Raw genomic sequence first — 22,083 nt, 5'->3', positions numbered from 1 at the left:
TATGTTTTAATTGGGTTTATCTATATTTAGAAATATGATGGGCCATATGGGAAGCATGTCTGTCATCTCTGGTGTATCAGATGAAGTGCTAGGCTTAGAATCTGAAGAAGAGTTCAAATCTGCCTTGCCTAATTACTAGCTATGTCATCTTGAGCATATCATATAATTTCTTTCATTAATTTCTTTGTCTATAAAATGGAGTTAACAATAGTACCTACTTTGCAAGGTTCTTGTGAGAATCAAATGAGGTGATAGCTATATCTCTACAACATATAAGGATTAAGGCACATATACATATACATAGCATACATATACAAACACATTGTATGGTTTGATCTCTGTATTTCTCACAAGCTATAAACAGTATATTGTACAAAATAGGTGTTACATTACTGTTGAATAAAATAACTGACTGTGAGCAGCAAATGAGATTATTCATGTGAAGAATTCTATGCAGCAAGCTATTATTATATGAATGAAACAACTCTGATTCAAAAGAAACTTTCTTCCTCAAAATTTCAAAGACAAATGGATATAGCAACAAACAAAACAAAGTAGGGGATATAAAAGAAAAAGGTAAAAAGATAAGATCCCTGAATCATAAATTTTTAGAGATGGAAAGGATCCTGGTGGCCATCTCTTTCATTGCAGATATAAAAAAGGAATTCCCATTGCAAATATATTTAACAAAGGGTCATCCAGCTTTTGCTTAAAAATTTCCAATGCGGGAAATCTCACTATGTCCTAAGGCAGCTCATTCTTCTTATAGACAGCTTGAATTGTTAGGAAGTTTTCTCTAAGATCAAGCTTAAATTTCCCTTTTGCAACTTACATACAAAGTGCAGAAACCAGAAGCAAACAGAATTAATCATAAACATGGAGAAAGAATGATTTCTTATAAAGATGTTCTCTTACCTCCCAGCTGCTAAGATTCTGGAAGAAAAAGTAAAGGGCTGCTGCCCACACCACAGCTGTGGCAATGATGCAGAACAGTGGGATGGGGAGGACCTTCTCAGAACTGCGGAGCTATGGTAAGAGAAGTGAGTCAAAGGGTTAGGGCACATGGCAATATCTAGGTTATTAGCCTAGTTTCTGCCTGGAAGGCTGGGTGTCTAAGAAATCAGTTCTGCTCCCATGCAAACTCTTACCTTCATAATAATATAAAAGGCTAGGTACAGCAGCAGGTTACAGATAAAAATCCCCAACATGTAAGAGGCAAAGTCCCTGGGTCGATATACCAATCCAAATAGGGCACTAAAGGATGCAAGGGGGAGAAGACAAGGTTGTTTTACTTTTTTTTTAAACCTAGAAAAGTAGATTTATGATAACATCATTTCAAGAATCATGCCATTTTCATTCAGTATGGTTTTCAGGTGAATCTCTGTAGAGAGAAATACCTACCCTGAAGATACATCAGTCTTTCTGGGCATTTACCACAGTGTTTCACAGTTCTGCATCTCTAACCATCATCATCCTCTTTGATTCAATTAATAAAACTACATGGGTTTGTCTAGTCAAAAGAAAACTATAATTACTCCACTTCTCACTCTACCCATAGCTCTGATATGCTTGTATTAGTAGCAGCATAGAGGGGAAAGAGCAAGAGACTGTATGGTTATGATCTTTCAATGGTACATATTAGTAAGAAAGACTTCCCTGGGGAAGTCCCATTCTCCTTTTTAGGTTGCTATATTCCCAAGCAAATGGCAGGTTAATAACAGCTATACTGAAGTTAACCCTATCTTGAAATGATTAATTAATAAATAGTAACAGAGATCAAGGGAAGACAATTGTCTTTAAAGAATTATCTCTTGGTATCTGAGGCATCAGAAATCAAAGGGACAGAGCTCTTTTGGACAAACAATTTTATTCTGACTAAGCGACATTACTACAAGGTTCCCCCCAAAAACATATAGCTCCCAAATAGGAATCCAGTTCATAGGACCTTAACTTCATAGATCTAGAATTAGAAGATGCTTTAGAGACCCTTGAGTCCAACACCCTCATTTTATAGCTGAGATCACTAAGGATCAAGAAGGTTAATTTGAACCCAGGTTGTCTGACTCCAAGATTTAAGTTGCCAGAGTAGTTCTCAAAGACTGGATTATGATTTTCCCTATTTCCTTGCATAGGTCACTGTAGAACAAGAATAGGAAATTTAGGAATAGGATGAAGAGCGGATCTGTGATTTTATTGGTAAAGAGAATTCCCTATTTGAAGTCAGCATTTTCTCTACAACACATAATCTTTCAAAGTTGCCTACCCTGCCAAAAAGTTAAGTAAATTGCTCAGGGTCTTAGAGTATGTGAAGGATTTAAAACTTAGTTCCTGGTTCCAAGGCCAGCTCTCTGTCCACAATACCATACTGCCTCTATTTCATAGGCAATAAATCCAGTAAGGTTCAAAAGACAAACAGCAAATTAATTTAGGACTTTCCTTTGTTCCTTTTCTTTTCAGAAAGAATAAAAAAACCCCACCAAACAAACTCTTTCTACTCATTTAATTTTAAGAACAAAGAACATAGAACTCAATCAAATTAATACAATTAAGAAAATACATTAATTCTACAATTTCATTATTGCAATTAAAGGAATAGACAGAGTAAGGAGGAAAGAAAAGAGTGTAGAAAAGAGACTGAGAAAGATTATAGGTAATTATAGATGGAAAAGAAGGGAAAATAGAGATGGGCCTTTCAGATACAGAATATGAGATGCGTAAACATATAAAGAAATATATACTCGAATAAAGACGTACAAACAGGGCTATCACCTTTTGGGACTTGCCATAAAGATCAGATGACATATTGAGAATCAAGCAGAAGAGACCCCTTTTCCTACATAACAGGTATTGAAGTAGAGGGAAATCCATTAAAATACTATTGTGATGCATTGCTGAGTCATGGAGGAGGCTGTTTTCAGGAAAATTATTTCAGTAGAATGTAAATTCTAACAGGCATTAAAGCTAGAAAGACTTGCAGTATTCATTCAGTTACTCAATTTCACTGGGGTCAGAGACTTATCACCAAAGGCTTGGCCATTAGGCAATATGTACTTTGACCATAGCAATTTATGATACCATAGAATGTTCAGACCTACAGTTCTGGAAGAAAAACCTATATTGGAAAAATCATGGCTTTTTGAAGTGTCTCCCCTATGTCTTGGGACATTGATAAAAAAACATAGGCTGAATATGCTAGCATACTCGGCTCATCTTCCATCAAGCCAATATAGACCTGTCCTTTCCTGCTTAATTTCTGTTTCCTTAATAGAATCGGAGTCCAGACAATTTTGTCCACAAATCTTAATATCACAACAATCAGTAATAAGGAAATCACAGTGTTCTCAAACTACTTACAAGGACCAGTTAACAAGATTTCCAACAATGAGCAGTACCATTCTGTCCTGGGGGATAGAAAAGGACATCATTATCTTTCTGTTTTCTGCCATAATATAAGGAAGGCAAAGCTATAAGTATCTCTGGAGAACACCCACTAAACAAGCAAACATATTCTTCCCCAAATTCTCAAGGTGACAATTCTAATACTGATAAAGATTAGTTTGATGGCTTTTGTCAGACCAAACAAAGATTTTTTGCATCACTGAAGATGCAAATATGATCAAAAAACAAAACTCAAGCAGTGACCAGGGAGATGGCTGGTCCTACAACTTTCTTGGTATTATGTGATGAGTGACAGGTATCTAATATAGTACAAAATTCTCCAGTTACCACCATTATTATGTAGTAAGTTACTATACAGAATGAAAATTTTCCTGAGATCTTATTAAATGGTCCTCAGAACACATCTGAAGTATTTAAAGATAATCTTTCTTTAGTCTGTACCTGTAATTTCATTGCAATGGGAACTAGAGAAGGATTCATCTACTAATGAATTGGGGAAGGGAAAGAGAAGGAAGTAAGCATTTATATGGTGCTACTATGTGCCAGGCACTGTGCAAGTGCTTCACAAAATAGAGTATCAACTGATTTTTCTTATGCAGTATGATAAATGTGGAAATATGTATAGAAGAATTGCACATGTTTAACATATTTTGGATTACTTGCTGTTTAGGGGAGGGAGATGGGGAGAAGGAAGAGAGAAAAATTTGGAACACAAGATTTTGCAAGGGTGAATGTTGAAAACTATCTTTGCTTCTATTTTGAAAATAAAAAGCTATTGTTAAAAAAAAAAACAAATAGAGTATCAAAAAGTGTGTCTAGGACTCTGAGAGATCAGATGGCTTACTGATCAGTACCTAGCCAATGTGTGTTAAAGGAAGAACTTGAATTCAGATCTTCCTGACTCCATATCTTCCAGAATACACCCTAATTTGTATTCTTATTTCATGGTGGCTCTTTCCGACTCCTATATTTTGGACCTTGGCTCCAGGTAGCAGTATCTTGTGGTCAGAGAAAATATTTTTCCTTCTTCTAATATAGTTTATTGTGGGGGGAGGGAGAGGAAAAGAAAAGTCTCATAACTCTCTGTATACTCATTAAAAGGTATTTTATTGATAATTTTCATTTTTACCCCATAGTCCTTTCCAAATATCTCTGCTCCCAACTTCTGCCAAATGAATCCTCCCTTAAAACAGAAAAAATAGTCAAGCAAACCCAATCAACATAGTGACTAGGGTTGAGAGTGTATGCACCATTCAACATTTGTAATTCCTCATCTCTTTACCAAAGGTCATTTCTTGAAACTTTGACATGTCCCCAGATCATCTTGGATCTGAGTGCTTTTATAAGTTGTAAAGCATGTAAAAATTACTACAAATGAAGAGTTTCATGGACACTCCTTTATAGCTTAGAGCAGTGACTCTTCCTTACCAGGAAAACCCCTCCCCATCCAGGGGGACCTGTCTTTATCTAAAGGAAATGCTTTTCATTTTTATCTGAGTTTTTTCCTCTTGCACTCTACATTCAGGATTTTTCCTTCTCTCCAAAGTTTGTGAACTCTGTGGGTGCCCTCAGATTCTTTTTGGAAGCAGACATGATATAAATCATAAATGAACCAAATCCCAAAATGTTCATCACTCTTTTTGATGCTGTTTTCCTTATTCCTCTCATACAAAGCAAGTACTAGCCTCAATACCCTCTACTTGTATCCTCTTTTTGTTTCTAAAGCTTTGTGCATTGAGTCCTGTGAGAACCATCAGAGAATATTAAACTGTCATTAGATTTTGAGCTCCTTGACAAGAACAGGGGGTGAGGGTTCCATTGGCCTTTCTTTGTGTACTAAAACTTAGACCCTGGCACATAGAGGGACTTAATAAATGCTTATTGTCTACACTTGACTTGTCAAGTCCTGATTTGATAGCCTTAAAAACCCTCAAAAACACGAAAGAAAAGCTAGAGGGAATAAGCAATGGCTCTTGCTCAGTTACCCAATTGATGGGACCTCAGCTGCCGTGGGTCCTTTATATTGGTATAACAGCAGAAACCTTTCAGAACTCTATGGACCTTTTTTCCTCCCTCCCTTCCAGGTGGCTGATGCTGTAAGTTCAGGGGACACGAAGACTCCACCTACCATGTATAGTGGTCGGCTACACTGGTGGAAACAGTCAGTGTAGAATACCATTGCAATCCGGCGGAAAATTCCCAAATCTGCTAATGACAAGAAGACACCCAAACAGTCACATCCAAAAGTAGCACTTATTCAGGCAATGGGTTATACCCCTGATGGCAGACGTGGTAGTAGGGAACCTTTCTAGCAGGCATAATATGTGTGTATATATGTGTGTGTATGTGTATATATATATATATATATATATATATATATATATATATATACATATATATATATATATATACATATGTATATGTGTATATATATATAAAATTTATATATATATGATTATGTTAGTTCTATAAGGAAAAAAATGGCATCTTCCATATATAATATTTGGAACAGTACTATATCTACACATAGTAGAGGATTAGAGAGTAGTTAAAATATACTAGTCATTGGGCTGCCCTTAGGACAAGGCAAATGAGGGCATCTCATATTGTGCAATATAAAAGACCAAATAGAAGAGAAGGAAACTTTCTCTTCTTGTAAACAGGAGGTAGCCAAGGCACAAGATGGTTTTGTCCAATTGTTTTCTTTATTCTGATGTCCCATAATTTTAAAGTTTATTTAGCTGGTGGGTTTTTTTTTCTACTTTCAGGAAAGGAAGAGGGCACCTTCTTCCTTAATCCATAAAACTGATCTTGTTTTCATGCCAATCTAATCTAATTTTTCCACCTATTTGGGGTAGGAGAGAATTTAGCCTGTCTTTTTTGTAGTGGTCATTGTTCTTGGTAAAAGTTTATTCACATAAGTTTAGAAAACTGAATAGATCATGTAGAAAAAAGTCTAAACTTACCAGTCAATTGGTTTTGATTTAAAACAAAAATTTTATTGGATCATAGACTTAGATGAGCAGCTGGGTGGTGCAGAAGATAGAACACCAGGTCTGAAGTCAGGAACACTTAACTTCCTGAGTTCAAATTTGGCCTCAGATATTTCTTATCTATGTGATCCTGGGAAGTCGCTTAACCTTGATTGCCTCAAAAAAAAGCAAGTTGTATATGAGAGATTTTTCTGGGGTAACTCCAAAAATTAGTCAAAGAAAGATAATGATCCCTTTATATAGTCTACAAAAGTGAATCTGAGTAGATGTTTTCTCTCAGCCAAGTGAAGCTCTTTAAGGGAGGATGAATACTCTATTTTTGTCTTTGTATCTCCAGTATCTGTTTAATAAATGTTTATTGAATTGAATTAGAAGTTGCCTTATCCTTTTTGTAGTGGCAAGGAACTGGAAACTGAGTGAATGCCTATCAGCTGGGGAATGGCTGAATAAATTGTAGTATATGAATGTTATGGAATATTAATGTTCTATAAGAAACGACCAGCAGGATGATTTTAGAGAGGCTTGGAGAGACTTATATGAACTGATGCTAAATGAAGTGAGTAGAACCAAGAGAACATTGTACATGGCAACAACAAGATTATATGATGGAAATGGCTTTTTACAATGAGGTGATTTAGGACAATTCCAATAGACTTGCAATGAGAGAGCCATCTGTATCTGGGAGAGGACTGTAGGGATTAAATGTGGATCACAACATAATGTTTTTACCTTTTTTGTTGTTTAATTGCTTTTTGTTTTCTTTCTTTTTTGATTTGATTTTTCTTGTGCAGCATGGTAAATGTGGAAAAAGATGGAGAAAAACTGCATATGTTTACCATGTGTTGGATTACTCGCTGACTTAGAGGAAAGGAGTAGGGAAAAGGGAAAGAGAAAAATTTCGAACACAAGATTTTGCAAAGGTGAATGTTGAAAACTATCTTTGCATGTATTTTGAAAATAAAAAGCTATTATTAAAAAAAACCCTAAGGACCATGATAAGTGTTCAAAAAAAAAAAGTGCCTTATCTGCAAAGTGTAATCATTCTTTATTGTACTTCCTATCCCAGAATACTGAGACTTTACTAAGATGATGTATGACTGTGAAATATCAGATGAGTGTTAATTATTATTTTTACCACCATTAGTAATTACAGTAGGAATATCCAAAAATTTTACCAAAGCAGAGGGAATTTAAAGTAAAATGTAGAAACAAGGAGGCATAGAAGTGAAATTATGCACAGAAATCTGGATGGCTTCTTATAGCTCTTCACCATTTTTAAAAAATCAAAGAAAAGAAGGTTGGGTCTAAATGACAAGCATTTCAACAACTTTACCTCACAGGGCATATATTCTGTTGTCTGTCTTAGTGAGCTAGTTTTTCTTGTTAAGTCATATTTGACTCTTCATAACCCCATTTAAGGTTTTCTTGGCATGAATATTGGAGAATTTTGCCATTTCTTTCTCCAGATCATTTTATAGATAAGGAAACTGAGGCAAATAGGGATAAGCAACTTTCACGAAGTTATACAGTCCCTAAGAGTTTGAGACCAGATCTTCCTGACTCTAAGTCCATGGCTGTATCACTGTGCCTCATCACCTACCTTATTGAGCTAGAAAAAGTATTAAATATAAGGCAGGATAGGAACAGAACCACTCACTGCCAATCAAGTTTTGGAACACAAAACTTTTCTGTTCAGAAAAACTTTGTTCTGCTAGAAAGTTAGTCAATTTAGTTGACTGAACCATTTTGGTCAGACACTGAATTCAAATGCTAAGCAGATTCATAGAGTAGTTTTCCTACAGCTGACTGACATTACCTTACTTTCATGTTTCTAATCATTTTGTTGGCATTATGTGGACTAGGGCCATCTTTAGAGCATGGCACTTTAGGACCATTGTGCTGAGACTTGTGCTGCTGCAGGGGCCAAACAACTAAAGCCAAACAGTCAGGAGATGCTGTCAAGAAATAGAGCTTGTCAAGTAGAGTTAAAAAAAAAAAGACCCGAAGGTTTCATACAACTACAACTTGACTTTTTTGGAAATATTCTGCATAACTTCATATGTGGTTTCTTCCTTGTATGTGAGGATAAAAAAAGAGAATCTAAAATTCAAAAAAATTTAAAAAGAAATGTAAAAAAAATGTCCAGATTAGCTGCTTTTTGTTTTGAACCAAAATCATATTGCTAGACTAGCAATATTTAGGAGACAAATCTTTTCAGGGTTTGGACAAAAGAACAACCAGCCTCATGGCTGTTCTCAAAGGAGGAATCAAAGTCTTTTTTGGAAAGGAATGAGCAATATTTCAGAATTACTTATTCAAGATCTCTCTAAAGCTCTTGCCCTAAATCTGCCCTTCATGCAGAGCTATAGTTGAGTCTCCAGCATTCAACCCTGATCCATAGCAGCAGTGTGCTAAATGCAGTAGACTTGGGTGAAATACCAGTTATATTAGCATTGATGAAAAGCAGCGTGGTGTGATGGATATGGAGTAGGAGGACTTGAATAACTTTGGAGAAGTAATATTTCCCCTCTAGGACTTAATATCTTAATATTTTCCTTAATATCTTCTACCTATGATCCTATAAAAGTGGAATTTGGAATGAAAACAAGAATAGCAAAATAAACACAGAAGTGGTACATACATCAGACCTTCGAGACCTCAGCCTCATTACTGTTCTTTCAGCAATAAAACTTGTTCTCTGTTTCTGTCTTTCTGTCTATCTCTAAGTCTCTCTATGTCTGGCTGTCTCTTTTTATATATCTGTGTCTCTGTCTGTCTGTCCCTGTGTCTGTCTTCCTGTTTTTCTATTTGTGTGTGCCTATCTCTGTCTTGGTGTCTGTCTTTTTCTCTGTCTTTGTTTCTCTCTGGCCTTTTGTCTTTGTCTCTATGTGTGTTTCTGTCTCTGTCTTTCTGTCTGTCTCTCTCTGTGTGTCTGTCTCTTTATATCTCTGTGTCTCTGTGTCTGTCTTTCTGTTTGTGTGTGTCTATCTCTGTCTCAGTGTCTGTCTTTTTCTCTGTGTTTGTCTCTCTCTGGCCTTTTGTCTGCTCTATATATGTGTATGTGTGTCTCTCTATCTCTGTCTTCCTTTCTCTCTATGTCTCTCTCTCTCATTTCAGTCCATCTGTCTCAAGTGTATCTAGTAGACATTCATCCCCACCAAATCCAACCCAAGTGCATTCAAAAATATTGCTAATGGCAAAAGCAGGGGCACTTTTGTTACAAACATTTTCTAAGAATCCCATAAAGAGAGAACAGCTTATCATTACCTGAGTCAGACACTTCTGAATTAGGGAAAGCAGTGGAGGGAAGGAAAAAATGGTTTGTAAGAATGCATCCAAGTTTGACACATTTGACACATAAACCCCCTAGTTTTTATTATTCCCATGTAGTGAGTAAAGACTTGTCTCTGTGTTCTCCCACTTACACAGAATCAGATGATACAGTGGCCCTCACAATCTTTTGTCAATGCCATACCTTGGTAGTGAATTCAGAGCCTTAGCAGTGCTTTCCATGGAAGGCTGCATATCTTCATGAACCAAAAATCAAAACACAAAAAACTTCCTACCTATTATTTTCTCTATTATTTCTCTCATGGCCTGCCTGTTTCCATTTTGAATATCTACCCAGAGGAAGGAGCATTTGAACTGAAAGCAAAGCTAACTAAGTTACAAGATTTGCCTGAGCATCTATGACCCAATCAACATTTTCTTGACCTTGGACTGAATTCAGATGAAATCAATCTTGTGCTGCAAAACACTCAGAATTTCCTTTTTTTTTTTTTTTAACTTTTCCATATCTTTATCCATCTGGAAAAATCCCATAATAATAAAAATGAGTAATATTTGGCCAAATAGGGTGTGATCCTGATATAAATAGCTCAATCCACTCCACTTTAAAGGGTGGGGGAATTCACTTCAACAGCCATATACATGAGGCAATGGTGCCTACCACATCACAAAATGTCTTGGAGGTAAGACTAGGGGAAACAGAACCTGCAGAAATGGTCTGGATTTATTCCAGCACACAGGTTGACTATGTAACAAGTACCTCCAATGACTGACAGCACCAGCTTCCAAGGGACAGCTTTGTAGGTAGAATGGCTACTGAAAGTAAAGGCTATATGCTGGCAGGGATAAAATTACCTCTTTTTGATTGAAGAAAAGTTTCTGTATGGATCCGAACCTAGGGATTTAAAGCCGTTGTCTGCAAAGAGAGAGCTGTATGTACCTACAGTGAACCTACAGTGGGCAATGGCACGACTCCAAGGAATACCTTACCTGAGTAGTGTGCAAGCCATAAGTGGCTTATCTCCAATGCAAATGTACAACTGCCTCTATCCATTATTGTACTACACTTTCCTGCTGTGTGAAGCTGGCCTCCCACAGTGGTGTAAATTCCAAATCTCCCTCCTCCCTTTCTGTGCCAGGTACTGGCCTCTCAGCTCGAGCCAACACACTGGCACTGGAAGCAGGTGGGCAGATGCTGGTGGGGAAATCCTCACCACATGCCCCCCACCTCCTCTTTCCATATGATGTCTCCAGTAGGCTTCCCTGGGTTGGGGCAGGATCTGCTTTCTAGGAGATAGTAAGTGCCCTGCCTCACCTAGCCTTTTTATTTCTAGTGGGGAAAAAGTGAGCCACATGAGATAAGCAGAGATAAACGGGCTTCAGTCTGCATCCCAGATCTCATTACATTATTTTTCTCTCTAAACTCATTCTCTTCTCTCAACTTCTCTATTTCTATCACAACTTATCCTTCAATTATCTTGGTTTCTCAGTCTCCTTATCCTTGTCTCCTCACTGAACTGAAACTGCCCACTTCAAATTTACCAGTGATTTCTTAATCATTACACCTGATGGTCTTTCTCAATCTTTTTGTCAGTGGTGTCTGACACCACGAACATCCCAGCCTCCTGGATCCTTGATCTCTTCTTTCAAGGTTGTTGAGAATCATGTAAGTGTGCCACAAGCTCTCACAACTGCACACTTAAGAAACACAGAGATAGCATTTTCTAAAATGCTTAAACTTTTTTCTTCCAAATGAAGAGTTTCAGTGACTTTTGAACCCATTTGTTAAAACACATTCTGATTAGTTGCAAGAACAAACTGGGAAAATACTTCCATAAAAGCCTGTGCAAAATTGATGGATGGGATTGAAAAATGAATCGTAATTTAGTAAGTGTGGCTGACAATGCATTTCTCGGGATCTATGTGTCTTGTGAAGTTCCTGTGCCAAATTGGTGGATGGGATTGAAAAATGAATCATAATTTAGTAAGTGCAGCTGACAATGCATTTCTTGGGATCTATGTGTCTTGTGAGGTTCCTTTTTAAACTAAGACAATCATTAAAACCAAATATAACACTAAACTAAACTTAGAACCAGATGTTCTAATGTATATAATTATTATACAGTAGTACATGTCTATAATGCATGTAGAATATGGATAAGTAAATATACACACATATGTAAACAGGCAAATACATATTTACATATGTGTTTATGTGTAACTATGTGTGTATGTATAGAGATATATGAATATATGTTTATATACACACACTGAGAGGGAATGCTCAAAAATTTTTTAATAAAAGGCAATTACCATCAAAAAGACTGGGAGACCATTGATTTAAAGAACTAAGAAAATATATTTGTGAAATATTAACAAATGTCCATGTGTGACAAAAAACCCTAAAGTCCTAAAGAAAATAAACTCTCATATTACAACACAGAACTAGTTCATTGAACTTATTAATTACTTTCAATTATGATTTCACTTGGTACAAATGAATGAGGTATATGACAAAGAAAAACATTAATTTCTTTAGGAAAAAAGAGAAGTGACTTACCTATTTTGAAGCGGCCCATATAATATATCTGTGTGCTGAGTGCAAGTGATGCCAGAATGTGGATTGCTGAGAAGATAACCCAGAACCACATGTCATTTTTCCCAAACAACTATAAATAAAAAGGAAAGATACCTCTATCTGAGTTTCAAGTTTTTACCAAAGATGTGAATAAATAACTCTGACACAGTGAGATGTCTCACTATTGGACTCCAAAAAGATCAGACAGGACAAAAAGTCCCACATATAGTAAAATATTTGCAATGATACTCTGTGATAATAAAGAACTGGAATCAATATAGGTTCCTATCAATTAAGAAATGGCTAAATAACATATGACATTTGAATGCAATGGTACTATATTGTTGTTGAACTGTTTCAGTTATGTCCAACTCTTCATGACCCCATTTTGGAGTTTCCTTATGCAATACTTCATATTGTTCTAAACAAAGTTTTAAAAACTAAAATCATTATCCAAAAATAAGCACAGTGGGAACTTGTATTCTTTACATCTTTTGATTAACTATGTGATGGTAAAGATGTGGTCTACTGTAGAGTATTATTTGTGAAAATCTGCTTGTTCCCTACCAATATTCTCATCAAGGATGTTCTTGATGTTGTATGGAGATGGGTCTCATTTAAATTTTTTATAGACAGGAAATAGGTACAGAGATAATAGTTGTTAATTTTCTTTTGCTATCTCTTTTTTTGGGTATTATTAATATGAAAATTTCCCCACCCCTATGGTATCATTCTCCTTAACAACAACTTTTTTATGCTTTGTGAGTCAATCTTTAATGACCTCAAAATTGTGTCACCTTTAACATGGATCTCCTCTATTTATACATGGTCTTATTTGGCTTCTTTCCCCATTCTTTTAAAAAGTGTCATTTTTACTTCACTTATAATATGATGTTAAAATTTAACTGCAGTTATTCTACTTGATGGTGAAAACAATTTATTGTGAAATCTTTTTATCTTCTTCCATTTCTCTCTTTTTTTCACTGTTATTATTTTCCTTTCTTTTTCATTTAAATATTCTTAAGATGTTGCTTACTTGAGTCTCTTGCCAAACTTTCTTTTAATTGATTTTACCCTCCACTAAATTTCTCTGCTCTTTGAGGTAATACTGCTTATACACTTCTATCATCTTTCATTATAAGATTTGCAAACAAGTTTACATTTTAAACCAGTGTTGCCTTTGGTCATCATCTCTCTTCTTGGCAAATAAATCAAATGTTCTCAGAATAGGCTGATTTAAGCTGTTTTGATTTTCCTTATTATGGCAATTGATTTATAATAGTTAAATTTCTGTATATATATATAAAATTTTAATTGGCATCAATGTGCTTAATCCTATCCATTATCTATTTCTGATATTACTTGTTTAAATAAATTTTAAATAGGTTGAAGTTGTTTCAATTGCATGTCATATCTTTTCATTATTATTATTTCTTCTAGCTTCTAATTCTGATATTTTCTCTAACAAGATGGTAGTTTGGTTATACAAAGATAGCTGATTTAAGAATCATTCTCACAACAATGAATAAATCCTCCCAGTCTATTAAAATATAGTCATTTAAATTTTTTTTGTTATATTATTTAGTGTCTGCTATAGTTAGCACCTATCATAATAGTAAGCACCTACTAATTCTTCTTGAATAAAGTAGTCATGACAGGGGTGTGAGGCTTCTATAAGTCTTTGACCTTCCTCATTCCTTCTTCCTAATTGATGCTTTCTAAAATGTTTTTCTTCTCTATTCCCACCATTTCAATGAAGATATAAAAGTATTGAAGTGCAGGTTGATTTAGTTTAATTTGGAAGGTCTTAACAAGTTTGTTCCAGAATTTCTTTGCCAGTTTATCCTCTGCAACTGTAAGCTACAATTATGACCACTGCAATATGAGATGACTAATTATCCCATGAATAATTTTTGGTTATCTTTGGGTAAATGGCACAACTAACTCTGTTAATGCCTTTTTTTTGCTTCCAGGGAATCCCTATAAACCATTATTCCATTTAGTTAAAATTTCCTTCTTTCTTCTTGTTTTACTTTTGGCAAGATTTTAAAAATTGATATGATATGCTTCTTCAATATCATCATTAAGAAACATTTCTTTTAAATAGATTTTAAATAGGTTGGAGTTGTTTTGATTGCATGTCATACCTTCTCATTATTATTATTTCTTACTGTATGTTCAGCACTGACTAAGTGAACATTGATGATAGAAAGACAAAATCATGATTCTTGCTCTCAAGGAAATACAATTCTAATGGGGAGACAACATACAAACAACTTTACATGCATATGCATATATGTATACATGTTCCACTTGGTATTTTGCATAAGTTACATGTGTGTAAGCACACACATGCAACATATGCAAGGTAAATGGGAGTTAATCTTAGAGGGAAATGAATAAGGTAGCTGAATGGTCAGTCATTGTATTAAGATCTCACATTTACAAAACCAACAGCTGAATTAAAGTTTATAAATATTCTAAAATTTGTGTGATTCTTAGCTTTTTATCTCCTTTTCAACTTCCCTGCAGAAGTGGAAATGAGTCATGCAGGTTTGCAGACCATTTTGTATTTGTATTTGTTTCATGGGTTGCCATAGCCTAAGAATTCACTACCAAGTGGCCAGTCTACTGATGATGAAACTATGTACTTAGCTAGGCTACTCTTTGGAAAGCAGATTTAGTCTGTCAGGTCAATATTTTAAACTTTTGCAGCATGTTATGAAGAAAGAGAAAAAGAGAGAGAAAGAAAATGTCATTCTGATAAAATTAACTAAGAAAATAACTTTCTCTTAACATCCTCTCAACTTCTCACAGTCTACCCTCCATAATGTTCTATCTTTCTCCTGAGAGGGGGGAGTGTGTCTCAACCTCTGGCCTCCGGAACTAAGACTGGTCACTGCTAGTAATCTGTGTTTGCCCAAGATCCTACAGGAAGTAGTCACACTCTCTCTTAGCGTTGTTTTTATATATATATATATTATTCTGGTTACTCACAAAGTCTGAATCCCATGTGTCTTTTTGGCCTGGAGGTGACCTCTGGGTTCTCAAAGGTTATGCCATCAAAGAGTAAGCTCTAGCAGGGTCCAGCATGCTCTAAAAGCTTAAAATATCGACTTGGCCACAGACTAAATCTGCTTTCCAAGGAGCAGTCTGGCTAAGTAGAGTTTACAAGTAGGTTGATGATGACTCTTCTCATTCAGAATCACTGAATCATAAGAAGACAGTTAGTGCAGTAGAAATAACACAGGATTGAAGTTTAAAAACATAACTCTCCTACTTCTTGCTGGTGTGAATTTAGTCAAATCCTTTAATTCCTTTGAACTTAAATTTCTTCAGTTGTAAAAAGAGGAAGATGGGCAAGATGATCCCTTTTCTGTCTAGTACAAGTCTCTTACATTGCAAATAAGGAAACTGAAGTCCAGAATGATAAGTGACTTGACTGAAGTATTACATTTTCTGATTAGAGAGTATCCTGGTCCAGTTCCCCAATCTGTGTGTAAATCACTATTTCACCCCGGCCTAATGTCGTGAGCCTCCTTTTCAAAAAATGCGATTCAGATAGACGTACCACTCCAAGGACAGTCAGACAGATGACCACAGCAAAGGACGCATAGGCAGAATAGGCACTGGCATTGATGTCTGGGTGGCGGGTCTGATAGAGCTTCAGCATGCAGAGTCCCGCAATCATATACATGAAGGAAGTGTCTGGGGAAACAAGGTGAGGCAGATAGTATTCTTTCACATAGAGACTTCTCTTTCTTCATTACTATCCTGCCTCTACATGGCCCCTTACTTTTACCCATGGGCACCACTTGGTATCTTCATGCTAGGCTTTGGCTAATAAGACTTTTCTTCTTCCCCATCTCCATCTGCCTCCTGACAGACCCTTATATTTCAAATTAAATTTTCTTCTCTACCATAAATTCGCTTTTTTCTCTGGTCCAGCCAAAAATTTCCAATTCCTTTAGGGGACACATCTCAGCTAGACTAATTCACAATAACTGATCACTCCCATTTAATGTTAGTTCTTTCCAGGTATGTTTTCATTTATTTTTTAATTAAAATGTTTTATCTTCTTCCTCTCTTTACCCCCAAAATTGAGAAAGAAAGGAAAAAACCCTATTAGAAACAAATTCCTTTATTGATCATGTTATATATATATATATATATATATATATATATATATACATATATATATATATATATATATATATATATATATATATAAAATTTCAATCTGTACTCTGAATCCATTATCTTCTCTGTTCAGGTGTGAGCAGCATGGAATCATGATTGATCATTATGTTGATCAGAGTTCTTAAGTCTTTCAAAGTTATTTGTCTTTACAATATTATTATTATTGTACAATTGTTCTGGTTCTGCTCATTTCACCATTGATTCATATACATCTTCTCAAGTTGTTTGATTTCTTGTTTTTTTTTACACTATCCCCTTTTTATCATTTATTATAGCACAACAGTATTCCATCACATTCATATTCCACAACTTATTCAGTCATTCCCCAGCTAGGTATTCCAATTCTTTGCTATCCTAAAAAAGTCATCATAAATATTTTTGTATATATAGGTCCTTTTGTTCTTTTTTAAAAATTTCTTTAAGTATAAACCTAATGGCAATTTCACATCAACTGATGTGCACACATTAACAACTTTTTGGAAATAGCTCCAAATTGTTTTCCAGAATGGCAGGACCAATTCATAGCTCTATAAATAGTGTACTAATATACTTCCAATGGCATTTGTCATATTTCTTTTTTTTGTCAACTTTACCTATTTAAGGTATGTGATGGAACCTTGAAGTTGTTTTAATTTGTATTTCTCTAATTGTTAGTGATTCTGAGCATTTTTCATATGACTTCACATTTAAAATGGGTTTTTATTAATCTAAAAGAATGAATCTCTAATGACTAAATTTCACGCAGTATATGAAGGTGAAATGAATTTCAGGTAGTATCTGGGGAATCTTTTTCAGATTCAAGGATTTTCTTATTTAAATCCCATCAAGAAGCCATTTCCTACATAACAAACAGAACATGGCCAAAGAACCAGAGTGTTAATCCTACTTCCATCATGCAGTCCCTCAAAATTACTCATACCCTGACTTCTGTCCCAGCACTTAATTCATGTTAATCAACTGAAACAGTCAATTAGTAGAACCAATAGTATTTGTTTAGTACTATCTCAGAGTAAGCATGTAGAGACTAGGAGAAGTAGCTATATAGGAGAAGGATGGTCCTCTTAGGTTCCTTCTTCATTGAAAGGATAACATTAAATCTTTTGACAGATCCATGATTTCATTTGTGACTATCACCTACACAGATGCAGACAATAATTTCCTTCCTCTCTCTCTTTCTCTCTATCCCCCAACTAATCATACCATGTGATTTTTATTTGTGACTTTTGGTGAGGATATTCTAAATGTCAATCAATTAATTAATATTTATTAAGCACTTACCATGTTCTAGACCTTATGATGTTCTAGAGGTCTTTTAATATTTCCTAGATTGACCAGCAGAGCACTTCAGCTGCCTATCTGTTATTCCACATTCTTAGAGAAAGGTCTATTCATCACTAGGTCACAAGTGCCTTTGATGTTTTTTTTTTTCTAATTTTTATTTAATAATTACTTTATATTGACAGAATCCATGCCAGGGTAATTTTTTTTACAACATTATCCCTTGCACTCGTTTCTGTTCCGATTTTTTTCCCCTCCCTCCCTCCACCCCCTCCCCTAGATGGCAAGCAGTCCTTTGTATGTTGGATATGTTGCAGTATATCCTAGATACAATATATGTTTGCAGAACCGAACAGTTCTCTTGTTGCATAGGGAGAATTGGATTCAGAAGGTATAAATAACCCGGGAAGAAAAACAAAAATGCAGATAGTTCACATTCGTTTCCCAGTGTTCTTTCTTTGGGTGTAGCTGCTTTTGTGATGGTTTTTTTTAATGCCATTTCTGACTCATAAGTTTTTATAAGAAATAATCTGCTTACATCCAGTGTGCATCTTTTGATCTCCCTTTAGTCCACTTAGAATTTTCATTCTTCTGAGATCAAGATATTCCAGGATATGCAGCCATATAGCAACACTGGGAAAATAGTGTTAAAAAGTCACAGCTTGGGGGATAATCATCCAAAGGAATGAGGAAATCCCAAAAATGAGCCAGTAAAATTTTTGTTTTAATTCTGGCCTGTCTAAGATTTATGTATGTATATGTTTGTGTGTGAATATAGTGATCCTTTATGGGTTATGTATTGCTGGAATTTCAAATGAAGCAAATCCATTTAATCCACCAGGATATATATGTATATACACACACATACATATTTAGATATGCATGTATATATACACATATAAGCAAACAATCTACATATATGTTTATTTTTGCACTGATGGACTAAATGGATTAACTTCATTTTATAATTTCTGCAACAGATGATCCACAAAAAAGACATTACTTTTTTTTATAAGTGACTCTAGTGCTCCTTTTTGTTGGCCCTAGGCTAACTCTCCTAGACTTAAATTTTATGTGACTGTTACAAATTTTGATTACCAAATTGGAAGTTGGAATAATTAGGGCAGACATGGTAGCAAGCACTGAGTACTCCTTCCATCATCAGAGCAATGCCCATAGCATAGAAAAGTCCAAAGTGTTTGGGAATCCCATATTCCTAAAAGAAGAGAAAATGTGGTAAATAGAAAAAATACCCACAATCACTTATCTGTCTTTAGAATGTTATATTCCTATATTCAAGGCATCATGGAGCCCATTATTTCATACTGTAATGAATCCATAATATATGATGTCCTTTCTTTAGCTATTCCCTATACTTGATCCTTTGATCCTCCCAACCAGCCCCAACGCTAGTTCAGGCACTGTTCCTTTACCATTGCAAAGATGTCTTTAGCTTCCAATGATCTTCGGTGGAGGATGTCCCTACGCAAGACTATCAGGAGGAAGAGGAAACCCAGAAGTACATGACCAAGGTTACTGAGGATGTTGTTGAAGGCACTATAGGGAAGAGGAAGTGTTAATACAAAAACAAAGAATTCAATCAATGAATAAATGACCAATCCCAGAATTTCTATTATAGCATTTTATTAGTATTTGAGAGCTTCATGGCAATTTAAGAAATCACCAAGGACAAACTCCTTATTTTACAGATGAGGAAACTGAGGGCCAGAATAATGAATTAACTTGTCTAAATTTACATCATTATTTAGTAGCAGAATCAAAACTAGAACCCAGATATTTTGATTCCCAGTCTATTCCTGCTTCTATTATACTAAAATATAGCTTCCATTTTATCTATTCAAGTCATAAGAATTAGCTAATCATAGTTGACATGGGCAGTCATGGTTCCCAGTTTATCACAATGTACAGATATCACAACAATATTTATTTATTCAGTTATTCAGAAAACATTTTTGCTAACCTATGGTGATATACTAAGTGTTGAGGAAGATATGAAGTTTAAATAATTACATAGTTTCTTGCTTTCATCGAGTTTATAGTCTGGTGGGAGATCAATCCCAAATTCAGAAAAAAAAAAACAAACAAGATAAAAGTGCATTGGATAGGTTCAAAACAACATGCTTTGTTAAGTTGGAGGATGAAATTTATTACCATTATTTAATCAATGGAAGGCTTCATGTTGGAGGTGACATGGAATTGGACTTCAAAGTACAAGAAGTTAGCAGATGAAGGAAGGAAGGAGGGAATGATATTCCATGCAGATGGAAATTACGTGAAAACATGCATATGAGCAAGCCTAGAGCAGGTTCAGGAGGACAAGGATTAGACCAGTTTGGCTAGATTACAGAATACAAAGAGGAGCTAAGGTTGTGTAAGAAAGATAGCAATTTTGCTTGGTAAAGCAAAAATGTCCAGTTTCCTTGGCTCCACGTAGTCCTTTTCAGTCTTGCTTCTTTGTTGATTAATGTGGCAACCAAAAGCATGGTAGAAATTGAGAAGAATCTGTTCCCCCTAGTTCTACTACCCTCCTTTGCTGTTGTGCTCAATGAAATAACCAGGATGATTTTAAGAGAATAGTAGACCATAATGTAGATAAGAATTTTGAGAGACCAGGCAGCAAAAGAAAATAACTTCAAAAAGACAGATTTAATCTAAGCCTGAAGGCTTTCATTGGCTTTTGTTGTCTGGCTGGCTGGCTGACTAGATGCTGTCTGCAGCAGCCTCTGTGTATTAATGCCTAAAAGGCCTGAAGCCTCTCCTTGCTCAGGAGGTGGCTACAGTTCAGCAGATGGCAGTAGAAAGCAATGGAGCTGAGATTGTAGAGATGCTCAGTAGAGAGCTACAATAGCACCAGAGAGGTGTATCCCTCTTTGCCATATGGGCTTCATAATCACGTTTTCATTTATACATATTCCAGCTCCTGATGGAATAGTAACTTTGAGAGATTTCTCCTATTATGCAAAGTGTCTGAAACAATGTGATATTCCATAATCCTTTTTTTTCCCTTTGCTGAGGCAATTGGGGTTAAGTGACTTGCCCAGGGTCACACAGCTAGGACTTGTCAAGTGTCTGAAGTCAGATTTGAACTCCTGACTTCAGGGTTGGTGCTCTATCCAAAGCCATTTAGTGCCCTGATGTTCCATAATCCTTAAAGAGATAAAGGGGATTTCTAGAACTCAGTTACTAGTCAGCCCCTAATTCTATCCTCAACACATAGATACCACAAAAGAGGGGATAGTGAGAAGCCTTTAAACAGTTCTGAAAAGAAAAAGTTTGACAGAAAAAATTTTAAAGTACTTGTTAGAAGGTAAGATAATACCTGCACTGGGTGGATGAAGAACAGATATTATTACAAATAGAAGAGACTCACTATGAGAAATTTTCTTAGGGGACATTCCTTGCTCATTACACAAGGAATGCCTTGAATCCTAGTTGGAATATGACACTACAATAATGTACAAGGGACATAGGACAGTTGACAGAAAGCCTTAGTGGTTCTGCTTTTGATCTCATGTATTTCTTGAAAATGCAAAACCAGGAAGTCCCAGTGTTGAAGAAGCTGGGTGGAGGTTTTGATGGAATAGAGATTAAACATCAAACTTTTGTCCTACTTCTCCATAGTAATCAAAATCATTGTTACTTCCCAGAGGCAGGAAGATGAATTGGGGCCAGATTTTAGAGGGCTAGGCAATGAAGTTTGAATGTTATTCAACAGCTATTTGGGGCTGAAAGGGATATCTAGATCAAACCCCTCATTTTGTGATGGGAAACTGAGGAATTAATTCTAACAGAACCCAGGTCCTTTGATGTCACAGCTGATGATCTTTCTTTTCACTGTACCATCTTTATCTGATGTTTTTAAAACATTACACTATTCTCTGTTTATAATTTCCTAGGACAGTTTTTAAAAAATGCTTAGATATGAAAGGAACTTTCTGATCCTATCTTCTAGATTCAATTATGTCAATGCTAGAGCCCTTTTCCATCATCCACTGTTGCCTTATATATAGTTTTCCACAGCTGTTCTGAGTATTCAGAGAAATGTGAGTCACTGAGATTAAATACGAGCATGTCCCAAAATGTCACCAGTAATCTAGAGGAAACTATGTTTACCTAAGGACCCCAAAGGGTGAGCACAGAGAAAGTTGTAGTAGCAGATGTCCTGATTGCCAGTCACATTCACAACCTATAAGATGAAGAAACAGAAAATGAAATTCAATTGTGCTCAGTCCCTCAAGTTAAGCCCGGAACCATGCAGAGCTGGGATAGCTTACAAAGACCGAAGGTGAATGATTTACAGTCATGCCAGCTCCCAGGAGCAGCAGG

The 22,083-nt window shown here is 35.7% G+C and overlaps 1 protein-coding gene across 1 annotated transcript in view; it reads right to left on the bottom strand.

Annotated features, from left to right (window-relative positions):
- Window positions 1–22,083, bottom strand: part of SIDT1 (SID1 transmembrane family member 1) — a 150,486-nt gene that overhangs the window by 8,587 nt on the left and 119,816 nt on the right. The window contains exons 15-23 of the mRNA XM_051985305.1: window positions 21,872–21,943; window positions 19,170–19,295; window positions 18,835–18,952; window positions 15,830–15,966; window positions 12,241–12,349; window positions 5,528–5,604; window positions 3,355–3,401; window positions 1,149–1,254; window positions 916–1,026 (exon numbers count right to left, since the gene is read on the bottom strand). Of these exons, the coding sequence (XP_051841265.1) occupies window positions 916–1,026; window positions 1,149–1,254; window positions 3,355–3,401; window positions 5,528–5,604; window positions 12,241–12,349; window positions 15,830–15,966; window positions 18,835–18,952; window positions 19,170–19,295; window positions 21,872–21,943 (903 nt within the window). The remainder of the gene's footprint in view (window positions 1–915; window positions 1,027–1,148; window positions 1,255–3,354; window positions 3,402–5,527; window positions 5,605–12,240; window positions 12,350–15,829; window positions 15,967–18,834; window positions 18,953–19,169; window positions 19,296–21,871; window positions 21,944–22,083) is intronic.

This window comes from Antechinus flavipes, chromosome 3, assembly GCF_016432865.1.
Source record: "Antechinus flavipes isolate AdamAnt ecotype Samford, QLD, Australia chromosome 3, AdamAnt_v2, whole genome shotgun sequence".
Classification (NCBI taxonomy): domain Eukaryota; kingdom Metazoa; phylum Chordata; class Mammalia; order Dasyuromorphia; family Dasyuridae; genus Antechinus; species Antechinus flavipes.
This window is presented reverse-complemented; position numbering and strand designations above follow the sequence as displayed.